Source organism: Ceratocystis lukuohia (assembly GCF_044167205.1).
Source record: "Ceratocystis lukuohia strain C4212 chromosome Unknown Supercontig7_pilon, whole genome shotgun sequence".
NCBI classification, from domain to species: Eukaryota; Fungi; Ascomycota; class Sordariomycetes; order Microascales; family Ceratocystidaceae; genus Ceratocystis; species Ceratocystis lukuohia.
The window spans coordinates 2091265-2103757 of record NW_027263526.1 but is presented as its reverse complement, the minus strand read 5'-3'; the positions used below and the strand labels follow the sequence as shown (position 1 = coordinate 2103757).

At 48.9% G+C, this 12493-nt stretch overlaps 4 protein-coding genes across 4 annotated transcripts; 2 read left to right on the top strand and 2 right to left on the bottom strand.

Moving 5' to 3' along the window:
- Nucleotides 1-1145: 1145 nt before the first annotated feature.
- On the top strand, nt 1146-1997 carry HOO65_070460 (ribonucleotide reductase inhibitor; the record flags this gene model as incomplete). Its single annotated transcript, XM_071001337.1, has 1 exon — nt 1146-1997. The coding sequence occupies one exon, from the start codon at nt 1146-1148 to the stop codon at nt 1995-1997; it is 852 nt and encodes a 283-aa protein (XP_070857178.1).
- A 649-nt stretch (nt 1998-2646) lies between these two features.
- Nucleotides 2647-4606, bottom strand: HOO65_070459 (uncharacterized protein; the record flags this gene model as incomplete). The annotated part of the gene is made up of 2 exons (XM_071004957.1): nt 2647-4003; nt 4320-4606. The coding sequence occupies 2 exons, from the start codon at nt 4604-4606 to the stop codon at nt 2647-2649; spliced, it is 1644 nt and encodes a 547-aa protein (XP_070857177.1).
- A 5180-nt stretch (nt 4607-9786) lies between these two features.
- On the top strand, nt 9787-10053 carry HOO65_070458 (uncharacterized protein; the record flags this gene model as incomplete). The annotated part of the gene is made up of 1 exon (XM_071001336.1): nt 9787-10053. The coding sequence occupies one exon, from the start codon at nt 9787-9789 to the stop codon at nt 10051-10053; it is 267 nt and encodes an 88-aa protein (XP_070857176.1).
- A 496-nt stretch (nt 10054-10549) lies between these two features.
- HOO65_070457 (Autophagy-related protein 29) lies at nt 10550-12171 on the bottom strand (the record flags this gene model as incomplete). Its single annotated transcript, XM_071005006.1, has 4 exons — nt 10550-10837; nt 11152-11828; nt 11916-12031; nt 12104-12171. 4 exons carry the CDS (start codon nt 12169-12171, stop codon nt 10550-10552), a joined length of 1149 nt encoding a protein of 382 aa, XP_070857175.1.
- Between the last annotated feature and the right edge of the window lie 322 nt (nt 12172-12493).

The following is a 12493-nucleotide window of genomic DNA, read 5'->3' as shown; positions in this document are numbered from 1 at the left end:
ATAAATCTACATAGAAGAGAATGGGTCTATGTGAGGGGAGTTTAGTATCATAGAACAGAATAACAGCGGGTCTTGAGAGCCACCGACTTTTAGGACTGGTATTCGGTTGGACACGTTTGTGATCATGTACGACGCTTGTGTGCAACACCAAGAGTTTGGTGGTCGAGCAAAACTTACTCCCACCAAACCCTAAGCAGACAGCATCTTTGAGTAGTTATCAACCGCTTGTTTTGTCATATCTACTTACTTATGCACCTACCTCACTCCCCCCACTTCTAGTTGGAGACCTAGATTACCCCAAGTTTGTTAGACCTCGGGCGATTCTGGTACGAGTTTCATGCAAGCTTTTCATCTCAAGGACCATGAGTGGGTTGAGGGAAGGTGTTAAAACAGAGGAACTTGAGAATGAAACAAACCATCACAAGGGTAAATAATACAATAGCTCGAGGTGCAGAATATGATGAAATTTATGTATCAAGAGCTTGCTGATTGGCTGACGCTTGCGTCTGTAAATAAACAAGACTATCAACAAAAACAGCCGATGCATCATGTTCAAATTACCGGCTCCACATTTTTTGGGCTCTTTATTTGGCCTTCTCCCCCTTGAGAGCACTTATCAACGCCGCAAACCGTTTTTTTTCCCTTTTCTTTTTTTTTCCTTTTTTAATGAATGACATGCTTTTTCATTTCGTTTTTTTTTGTGACTTTCCCGCTTTCTCCCCTTCTTTACTTCTAGTTGCACGAGACAGGCAAGCTCTAAATACGCTGTCTTTCTTTTGTCTTTCCATCCCTGACTTAAGCGCTTCAGCCCTATGATATAAGAGCGTACAACGTACAACGTACGACATCCGACAAAAGAATCTTCGAGCCTGCGTTATTTTCCCTTCTTTCTACTGCGTTTGCCGATTTCTGCTATACCGTGCAGGGCCATCCGGATTTTATCATTTCATACCACGCGGGTTGATAGTCTTGTTACACAGATAAACAACTCGCGCGATTATTAGGCAGACAAGCCGCTATCCATCCTGTCAGCGGTTTGCCCAATCCTTGATTCTTCAACCTCATTGCTTCTCCTGCCTCTTACATTTAATTTTTACCTATATTATATATTACCCTGTCTACCTACTACTCACTATCTGGTCATCATGTCCCAGCCAAAAACAAAGCGTCAATTTGCAGGTGCTGCAAGGGATCCTTCGCAGCGGGAGATTACATCCTTCTTCTCAACTACTGGGCGTGTGCAATCCCCTAGCACTGATACGGCAAATACCCCGGCCGTATCCTCCCATCAAGCCCGCGGAAGAGGCTCAGGTATTGGCCCCAAGCTTCCCGAGTCCGTACAGGCATCGCTGCTCAACGTAGGAATGCGCATACGCAAGTCTGTTCCCGAAGGCTACAAGACCACAGACAGCAGATATAAACCTTGGGCACAGTCGCAAATGAACAATCAGGATTCAAAGGCCGACGGATCTTTTGCCGGCAAATGCGCTAGCGTAAACGATGAATACAAGAATGGCACAAATCTCTGCAGCACGCAGCCCCCACATACTGGCCTGATACCCTACTGTGGTGTGAATAAAATCGGTAATCTATCAACACAACCTGTGTCGTTCGAAGGCAGAAAACCTGACAAGTCGGATGACATTCCGGGTCTTTCATCCTCGCAGGAGACTATTGACCCATATGACTCCGACTCCGACGAACAAATCCAAGCCCATGCCCACTTCCAGACTCGGCTAGGAGAAAACGCCAAGAAGCGTTGTTTCGAGCCGGACGGCATAATGGATGGTTCCGATGCTGCTTCATACGACGGTTTTCCGCTCCAAGCCGAAGGAAACGATAGTAGTACTGGTGGCGCAAGCCGTTTTCGGGGCCCAGCAATCAATTTGGTGTACACTGACCGAGTCATTGCTGTGCCTCGCAAGCCTCGCCAGAAGCCGGTCATTGTTCAGGATTTTGGCGAAGCGACTTTCCTGGACCTTGATGCCATGAAATAGGAATGTTTCTGTAGACATCGGTAGGTATGGTAGTCTAACCTTATTGGTGACTGGAGTTGAGCGCTGGGCGGACGTGTAAAAACGCCGTCTATTCGTGGTGTATATGCTTTTTTTCTTGGGGGGTTTTTTTTTTCTTATCTGTTCCTTCAGTTCCTCTTGGTTGTCATTATAGGTCGGCTTGTACTTGTTCTTTTTCTTGTATCATGATTTTGCTTCGGCGTTAAGATTTACTTTATCCATTCATACCTAACCAATGCCTAATAATATTCGCCTTCTCCGAGGAACGACGAAACCGATATACTAGTAGCGCATGGGGTAATTATGGTTGGTTGTATGCATCACACTACCAGTCCAGGCAACGTGCGCTTTAGTGATCGACTATGTCTTGGGCTTTTTGTTTTTTTTTTTGTTCCCATACTGACTTAATAGGAGTATCGATTATAATCCCATCGTATCTGAACGAGAGCTTATATGCAGCTCACTGCATGTAGAGTGGGACGTGGCAGAAGAAAAGAGGGGGGGAGGGGGAAGAGAAAGACGAAATGCCAAAAGCCAAAGAGGGAAAATAAAGGCGAAGAAAGAGAAACATGGGCGGTAGGGAAAGAATATGTATGTACGTCAGTATTGCCAACAGAAAACGGAGGCCATCTCAAATGCTTGGAAATGGGTCCCGGAATTCTAGCAAATCACGCTGGCCGTAAATCTCACCGACCACGGTTAGGATCATGTTGAGAGTATGACGCATGTTGATGCGCGCACGTTGCTCTTTCTCAATGGCCAAAGCATCATCTGCGTCCTTCCTGTTTGCTTCGTAAATGCTGACGCCTTCTGCATCAGCCAGGGGGGAAATGGCCATGTGATCAAGAATTTCCGGCTCTTTAACGTAGTCCATCTCATCACTATGCTCAATGGCGGAAATACGGGCAAGTAGCCGGGATTTTGCGGCCTCTAGACTCACTGACCTTTCTTGGGAGTCTTCAACAACCTGTCCTTCTTCGTCAGACATGTCCATAGATTCTCCATCAAGTTCGCTTAGCTGCGGGACAGCGGTTGAGCTAGACGAGGAAGCGGGGCAGAGACGCTCAGTAGAATCTTTTCCCGGTGACGTATGGCTATCGCTATGGCCCGAATATGACCGCTCGTCTGTAGTGGCGTTGTGAATCAGGACTTCGTCGCTATCGTTAACTTCCATCTCCACGAGTGGGTTTAAATTGGCACCAGACTCGCCAACGGGACTATGAACTCCTAAATCCGTATTTAAATCCACGTCCAAGTCCGCACTGAAATCTGTACTGCTTGCCAGTTCGTCTCGTAGAGCGGCCATTTCAACCAGACTGCGAGTCATCAGCACAGCGCGGCGGCCCAGATCTCGGATCCAAGCGATTTCTGTGTGCTGCATCTGGCCGGCATCAGGCAGGCGGGCCAAAAGGGCCCAGATCCAACGGGCGGTGCGCTCACGTACGTCATGGCCCCGACGCAGAAACTTGCCCCCCATGATGACACGCAGAATACGGAGCACGCCATCCTTCTCCATAGAGGCAAGCTGTGCGGGGTGCGGATCGAAATCAAGTAGGCGCTTATTCCAAAGGACGAAAGTAGAGCTACGCGGGCCAAAGGTCCCAACGAAGTATCCATGTGTCTTGGGCAGGGCCTCGACTAGGTGCTTTGGGGGTGGACGATGCAGGACCCCACGTAGGGCATGGAAGCGATCGAGGATACTGGAGTAGTAGACATCAGAGAGGACCTGCTTAGGGTCAATTTCCACATGTTGGTCCTCGGCCAGAACAGCCTTGGGGGCTGCAGTATAGGCGCCATCCTCATAGTAGCCTCCGTACTCCTCGTCTCGGTGGCAATGGTCACCGTGTTCGTAATCGTTGTTATTTTCGGGACAATATTGTGCCTCACTTCTGTCATTTGCATCGCCACCGACGAGCCCGGCGGGTAATTGGGGGCCTATCTTGATTTTGGGAGCGACCAGAAGGTGGGGAATTCCGCTGGCTTGGTGTCTAGAGGGCTCGGGACAAAACACATTAGTCTTTTTGTCATTGTGTTGCTATTTGAACCGTGGTTACCAGGAACAAAAGGTACAAAAGGTACACGGATGTATATGGTGGGGTGATGGAGAGGTGGCGCTGAGCAGTGCCCTAGGGCAGCAGGTATGCATAACAGCGATTCAATAGGCAGTCGGGGAGTTTTGTAGCCAAAAATGGAACACACACGGTGAGCGGCGAACGGTGAACGATAAGACAGGAGATATGAGAGGATAGGGCAGACACAATGGCAAACAATGCGGATAAGGGAGGGGGGTGGTTTGTATCTTACCGCACAGAGGTCAAGTATGCCATTGCGGCTGAGTCATCTTCAAAGTCCAGCTCATCATCCTTTGGTATGCTAGTTGGAGTGCCCTGGCCGGCGAAGAAGTACTTTTGTCCAAAAGTGGAATCAATGAACGCGTTCTGGTGCTGCCTGGCCTTAGAGCTGGCAGTGTTGGACTTCCGTAGCCGCTTGGATGATGGTGCGGCTATTGATTTAGCAGGAGCGCCATCAGAGGTGAGGAGATCTGGGGCTGGACAATCCAAATAGCCATCGTGAGGTCTTTTTGTAGCCATAGTCGGTTGATTATAAAGGAAGCACTGCTGATTGGTCAGCAACTAATATATTTTTGCTTGTATAGAGACAGGTGAGCGAGAGTAGGTAGGTGTAGGTGTGGTAGTAATAGGAATAGGTGAAGGAGAAAAGTATAGGGGGGGGCGTGCCAACTAAAAGTGCAAAAGAGGGATAATCCAAAGATGTCCGCCGGATTTTTTCTGCCCTCGTCGAAATAGCGCTGAGCGGTGAATAAAGCAACAAGAAGAGAGTTAGAGCAGGCCAGAGGGCCAGAGGACTACCGCCAACAAGGCAGACGCGTGTAGTAAAAAGCGGGGCATCCACGCAAGTCACGCAATCACGTGTTCTGTAAAATGAAGATACGTCAAGGGGTCCAGCAAGTTTAATGATCCTCGCCGTGACACGGTTCAGGGCGCATCGGAGGTAAACCAAGAACTTTGCATGCACGTTAATATTGCCTTGGAATGTCAGTTCTAGGGCTGAAAGAGGCCATGAATGACAGGCGAGAGGAGGAGGCAGAGCAGCAGAAGAAAGGGACAGCATGATGAAGAAAGTTAAATAAATATAGCTCTGCGGAGGGGGCTTTGAGGGGACCTTTGAGAAGTGTCTTTCTAATCTAACACCTCCCTGAAACCCTAGACCCTTAAGATGGCTCAGACCTATCGCGATATTAACCTCAAATATACGCCTTTTTTTTTCCCAGACTCTGCAGCATCTCCTTACCCTAACTTCACCAGCACCGCACAGCCTACATAGCCATGAGGAAGAAAAAAGGAAAAAAAAAAAGGAATGGAGGGACCCACTAACAGCCCAATCTAAAGGACAAGACTGTCGATGAGGACAAGCTAAAAATCAAGGATAACTGCTTTCCAACGGTCACAGCGAAACCCGACCAAAGCGAATGTGCTAGGTTCACCCAGAAGTCCATGCCTAGGACTAGTAACCTGCCATTGCAGCCCGTTTGCAGCGCTTTGTTGAGCTTGGTTATGCTATCTCTGGCTTTCTTCTCTGGTATCCTGCTCTATACATGCTACCATAAGAGAACAAATAAGGCCGGCCTTTTGGTCTATAGCCAATCGGAAATTGGGCCCGTCGGAGGAAATGAAGATTTTCAACGGGTTTCTTACATGACATAAGGCCCGCTAGAGAAGCAAGCAGACAACAAACGCACTTCACTAGCCCGACCCGCCTTTGGTCGGTCATTCTCATGAGTCTCATCAAGCCACATCAAAAGGTTCACAGAGATACCAGCACCAGCGCAACGCTGGGTTGGAGCTTTGTCATCCGAGTAAATAGCTCGCCGGTGGCTTAGAGAGCTACCACGGAAAATGTGGGCTTGGGTTGAGGCGGAGAAAGAGATGATTATGTAAACAGGCGTGAGTTTTTTTGGTTGACAGGTTTGGACATGGATGAGGGGAGGAGGCGGGAAGGAGAGGGAATGAAGATGGAGGGGGGTGGGGGGGGGCGTTACTGGATGAAGATAGACATAACTGAGCTCTGAGCTATAGAGAATAAGAGAGAGAGAGACAATGGCACTGCTGGAGACACGCTTAGAGGCGCGCCGTAGAAGCATGAGGTGAAGACATAGCACTTGTGCGCACATACACGCATACGCCACTCACCAATATACACGCCTGCTGACTGCCGAGGCTTTCGACAGCACAATGCCGGGATGGCTCAACAAGACCAGCAAGTAATACAACTCACCACTTAACAGAAAATTAAACATTCTGTTTCTCGCCACTAACAAGACCCCCTCCCTACCCCTCTACCCCTCCCTCCTCCCCGATCACCAACAAACCGACAACCACTGACCCACCGGAACCCAACATCTCCAGCATTAGATGGCTGCCAAGCGGCAAGATCTACCAAAAATGCTCTAAAATTAGTTTTGTCTCTTGATGATTCTTTATCGTCTCTTCTTTCGCCCATGTTTTCTTCTTTCACTTTGTGCTTGTGCTTTGTGCTATGCTGCGCTTGTTTTTGCTTGCACCTGGCATGTCTGTTTGCCATCCTGCCTGCTCTATTTCTATATATTCCGACGGACAACCCAAGCTCACACCAGTTGGCGTTGCGGGCGCGCTGTGATGGCGCGCGCCTTGGGGTTAGTGATTCAGACACACCCCGTACATGTGATTGCGCTGTCTGTCGCCCCCTCGACCCTGTCCTGCCTCTATTACTAATCACATCCGCCGATATTCATTTTTGTGTACAAACCTTGGAGTCTAGATTCATCTCGCACTAGACTGACCAGTAGTTAGACTTGGGCTAGTTCCTTGGCTCTCTGCTCTCTTGGTGCCTTTCCTAGCGTAAATGCCAGCACAGTGGCGCAAGAAAAGAGGCCCCCGTTTTCAACTAGAGCATTGATCGTTGTAAAGCCGAAACACCACCGACCTTATACAAACACTTGGTCTTCTCGGCTGCTGTCTGTCTCTCTACCCTTGTGGGTGTTTGTTTTCGCTGCTTTTAACCCTTACTTTTCTTCGAATGTGTGCCTCCTGCCTACACACACATGAAACCACCCCACATGTAAAGAATTTAATCTTCTTATTTACACATATTAATGGTAAAATTTATGTGTATATAAATTTTTTTTTTCCACATTTCTTTGGCTCTTTCTATTCTTGGCCAACAATCAAGTGACGGGGGAGAAGAGACGAAACAGACAAGACAAGAGAACGGGCGCCGCAAACACCATCCCCTCGATAGCAAGCCTTAGCCACTCAGAAAAAGAAGACGAACATATGTGCTTGTTGATACTTGTCACTTGATTAATTGTCAATGCTCTCTTCGTTCTCCTCTGTCTCTATTGATGGCGTGGCTATCCCCCCCCTAGCAAAAGGCACGGCTTTCTGGGACTACGTGAAAAAATCAAATCTCGAGCACCCGACGCACGTCTTCGTTAAGGCGTGTGGGCTATAGACATATGGATGCAATGCTCTATACAAGCACTAATAGCTAATAGCTGAGCAATTAGCTCCTTGCAGTTAAACATGAAATATGCAAATGAAAATCTTTCAGTCTTGCCAGAAACCCCAACCCAGGACAGGCCGGTGGGACGGCGGCAGAAGAATTGCTTTCTTCCCAAGAGTGTTCAGCTAAGTCTAGGCGTACATTTCCCTGCTCTTTTTGCTCCCGAAGCTAATTTTATGACTAGGCCGCGTTATTTGATTGCTGTTGCACCATCACTGGAAATTGAGCTTGAGACCGATCTTCAATTTTCGTCTCTCCACTCACCACCATGCAAGAAGCAACGCAAGCAGGGGCAGGCCAAGTACATAGGCAAGTCAAGCTAAAGCAATGTCGCTAGGTGGCCTGGCAGAGCCAATAGCGGTGCAGCGAGAGCAGAAAGCATGCCAATTTGTGCTACAGCCAGACAAAATCCACTAAGCATACCCAACTTATTGCCCCGCCAAACCTTGCCCCGCCTAGCCAGGCCATTGTAGGCTAGCTCACCCCTCCCCCTTGCCCTCGACGGCCGATACCCCACATATTCGCACACCCCCTCTCTTTGAACCACTAATCAACCCCCCCCCCCCTAGCGCGCAAGCCAGGCCAAGCCGCAACAAGGACGACACGAGGAACGATGTAAACGATGTAAACGAGATAGCGAGAGAAGAAGGAAAATTGGGAAAACAGAGTCAGAGGCGGAGAAGGAGAAAGAAAGAGAGAGAAAGAGAGCCACACACACAGCAGAGAGAAGACTGGAAAAGAACACAATTGCACGATACGCCACCATTAGCATATTCAATAAACAAATAACACAACACTGCCCAATACGAAAGGAAAGCGAGAAGCCGCCCCACGCTCAAGACCCCATTAGAACATGACTCCGCCGCTCTGCCGCTCCTTTTTTGTCTCGTTCTCGCTGTTTGTTTCTCTCTCGCTCTCGTTGAGCGTCTTTGCTGCTCGCCCGCTTGTCCTTTTTTGCTCTCGATCGGCTGTATATTAGGTGCGATGGATGAGGTGGCCCTGACACGCGCGCTTTCTCTGTATCTCGCTCGTCTCTGCCCGGCCGCAGCATCACTAAACCCGCAAAGCGGAGTATTGTCACTGGCAATCTAAGCCGCGCCCGCACAAAAAACCACAAGAGCCACTAGAAAGCTAGGGAACTTGGAACGACAGGATGAAAAGCGAGAGTAGAGGGAAAATAATAATAATAAACCGCAACTTTCTACACGCCCCGGGCCCGTAGACCGCAGCCTTGAGACTTTAACGTAGGCTCTAAATTCTAGGCCTGTCACTGAATGGCTTTAGAGTAGGAGAGAGAGGCAATTGACAGGAAGTACCGTAGAGCACGGGTAGGGTGGCTTCTTGGGCTATCGAAGCAGCAGTAATAGCGGTAGTAGGTGGTAGCAGGATGCTCTAGTCCCCTTTCCCACCATTCCCATTTCAATCTGCCCTATCTTTTCCACCCTTCTGCCCTTCTGTCCTTCCATTATTCCACCCTTCCACTCTTCCACCCTTCCTCTTCCTCCGCCTCGCACTTCTCACTCCCCCGCTCTTGGGCGCCTCGGGCATCCGGTATCCTGGTCTTCCTGTGCGGCTCTTTTACGTCTGTTACTAGACGATTGTAACTTAGACGCCCATGGGAATGGACATGGGGGCTTGCTTGCCTGATCTTTTTTTATTTTTTTTTTTCATTTTCACTTTTCTCCTTCTTTTTTGCGTTTATTGTTGGTGATGACGATGAAGGCCATAGCTCTACCTTGCACTGTCTTGGGGAATATCTCTCCGAGTAAACAACTTTTCGTACTACTCGTTCTGGCTTACACGGACGTCAAAACCTAGCGCCTCGGTGAAACCTACTTAAATGTCACGGGAGTCTCGTCCCATGGGTTTGGGAGCTGTCCGGTCTCTGCTGCTACACAACACTCTAGATACTATCCCCGTTCTGTTCTGTCTTCATCTTGCCATCACGACCACGCCAGCCTTCGCTTTTCTCATCCGTCAATCAAAAGAGAGAGGTTCATAGCATACGTACTTTAAGCAAAACCAAAGCTTAAGCTAAAGCCATACCGTACCACACCCGTCTCATATCTTTTAATAACCCGCCCGTCGCCCACCTCCACCTCCACTTCCATCTCGTCACTTCAACACCATTCAACACCATTCAACCACCACCACATATTTGCCCCCCCTCTTTCCGCTAGTCAACCCCTCATCCTCCTTCCTACCAACAATGGCTACCAATCCCTCCTCTAACTCTGCTCGCATAGAGCCCGAGTGCTGCGACCAGCTCCTACAAGAGCTCTCCACAGTGGCCGAAACTGATCGTTCTCGCAGCGATGGCCCCACCTCGTCCACAGCACCAGGCACTGTTTCTGCGGCACAAGGCGCAACAAATCAGAGTGCTTCTTCAGCAAATATAAACCAGCCATTCATCAACGACATAATAAACGGCGCCATGAGTGACATATTGGGCTCATCCTCTGGACCATCGTCATGAAGAGAAAGCTGGCTAGACACAAAGCTTAACAGACAGCAAGCCAGTGAGAGAGGGAAGGAGAGCAAGAGATTTGGCGAGACCCAGAGAGAACAGCGACAGCAGCCAGACCAGAGAGCGAGAATGAACAGAAACCCCAAGAAAAGAGCAAAAAAAAAAAGGAGAGAGAACTGCATCGCGACACGCTAACTGTTGGGCTCCCCGACTGAAGACAATGGGCAAGGAGACTGACTTGTTCTGTTCTGATCCACTACCCCTCGTCTTTCTCTCATTACAAGGTTGGAGACACTATGAGCGCTAGTATAAGGCACCTGAAAGCGTATTTCGTATCACTCAACCGGGTCTTTTTTTTTTTTTTTTTTTCTTTTTTTTTTGCCTGGCCCATACGCACACCCGGATATTTTTTTTTACCTTTTTTTTTTATTTTTTTGTCCCTCCTGAGCTTTGCATATCTGCCTTGCTGGAATTTTGTCGCTGGAAAGCCATCGCCGTTTCGGTCTTACTTTCGTAGCCCTTGTTTGCCATCCTTATCCTTTTCCTGCCCTGAGCTTTCGATGATTTGATCAGTCTCCTGCAGCTTTTCTCTGTTCCAATTGCGATAGTCGCCCACAAGGTTCCGGATGACTTGAAAATCATCCTCTGCAAGATCGGGCTCGGGATAGGAAGGTTCAATGTGGCGAGGCCCAGAACTGTGGTCTATTGTCCAGTCGTCGTCATTTTCTGCAGTGGCCGTATTATCACCGAAGATTGCGAGTTCGCTAAGATGAGGGTTCTTGTAATCAGGCATCTGCGAAACTTCGTATAGCCACTGAGTGACGTAGTCCTTGGCTCGAATTAGGGAACACTCATTGTAATATGGTTCCCCGCTGGAGTATACGGGACAGCCTGTGGAGTTGGTAATACTAGGGGAACGATGACCCGTAAGCCCCAGTAGAGGAGCGTTGACGGGCGCCTGATGAACGGCCCAAGTCCGACACCTCTGGGAAAGAGGGGATATGAGTATGAGTATGTCTTGATATTTCAAAGGGGAGGGGGGGGGGGGGGAGCTTAATGTAATGGTGTTGCATAACCGAGAATAGGTGTTAATAATAATATACTTACTTGTGCTAGAAAGTTGCTCAAGCCAACATTAATGGAGTCTGTAAAAAATGCCCCGCCCATAAAAGCACCGGCATTTAGTCGATCCTTGTTCAAAGCCCAGGTAGTTTCGTCATTCAAGTACTCTAGAAAACCGTCCACAGCATCTCCGACCGCGATGACATCAATGAGGGTGTCATGGGCAATCAACGATGGGACAGCCGTGTTCATGAGATAGTGGAGGTGTCTTTTCCATGTCTCCAGCTGCGGCACAGCGTTGAGCTCCGCATCATATTCCCGACCGTTAAAGACAGAGCTGGCAAGTGGAATGGCCTGAGCCATGGCCGGACTTAGGGCTCGCTTGCCCTCAGGCCACCACCAGTTTCCACCGATATTGGCGATGATAATACCAGGAGGGTTGCTGTCATTAGGAGCGCTTTGTTGCTTTGCAAGGCTCTTTACAAGGGAAACTAGAGAGCCCTCGTTAATGCCACCCCGGCCCCCAATGATGCGGTGAGAGAGGACGCCCAGGCTTTGCGTGCTTTCTCCAAGAAAAAGGACAACACGGCGACGCTGTGCTAGATTTTCGGAAACAAGAATGGGGATATGTGGCTGGCTGGGCGATTTTACTTCCAAAGGGAGACGAACAGTTTTGAGCCCTTCGCCGTGGAGGCGATCGATAATGATAGATTCGAGGGCACCTGAGGCAAGTGGGAGAGAAATGTTAGTGCTGATAGGCTACTCGGATAGCAAGGAGAGTGGGGATATCGCGCTCTGCCGTGAGATACCATTGAAGTGGAAACGCTGCCGTTCATTGATGCGGTCGTTTTTGCTAAGGTGGAATCTGAAGTAATTGTCGGGATTATCGAGTGAGCGAACCTCGTCAATATCGTTGATGAAGTATCTAGTGGCTGTCATCAACAACTGCCCTCGCATTTTCTATTTTGTTTCATGGTGCTAGCGGGCGATGACTCACCCAAGCTCTGGCAAAGTATCACCAAATATGAGGTCCTGCGGGAGGCCTGCCCACGTGCGGCGGAACATGGCGAGAGGAAACTAGCGGGGTGGAGACAAGGTAAACAAGAGAGGGGATAGTTGTCGTAGTCAAAGTGTTGCAGATGGAGTTAGTTAGAAAGAGAGCTGTTGGATAGCCAGGGCGAGAAGAGAAGGGAGAGAAGAAAAGAAAACCTGAGTGGTGGAGGGCTGTCATATAATATTGCGTGGCTGAAACATGAGATGAAAAGTAAGGCAGGCGCAATGCAAACGCAGCTGAATTCTTAAGCCAGAGTAATTGCCGTATTTGTTGAGTGAAACTACAGCAAAGGGGGGCTGTTGGATGGCATAGCTGGGCTGAGAAAATCGAAAA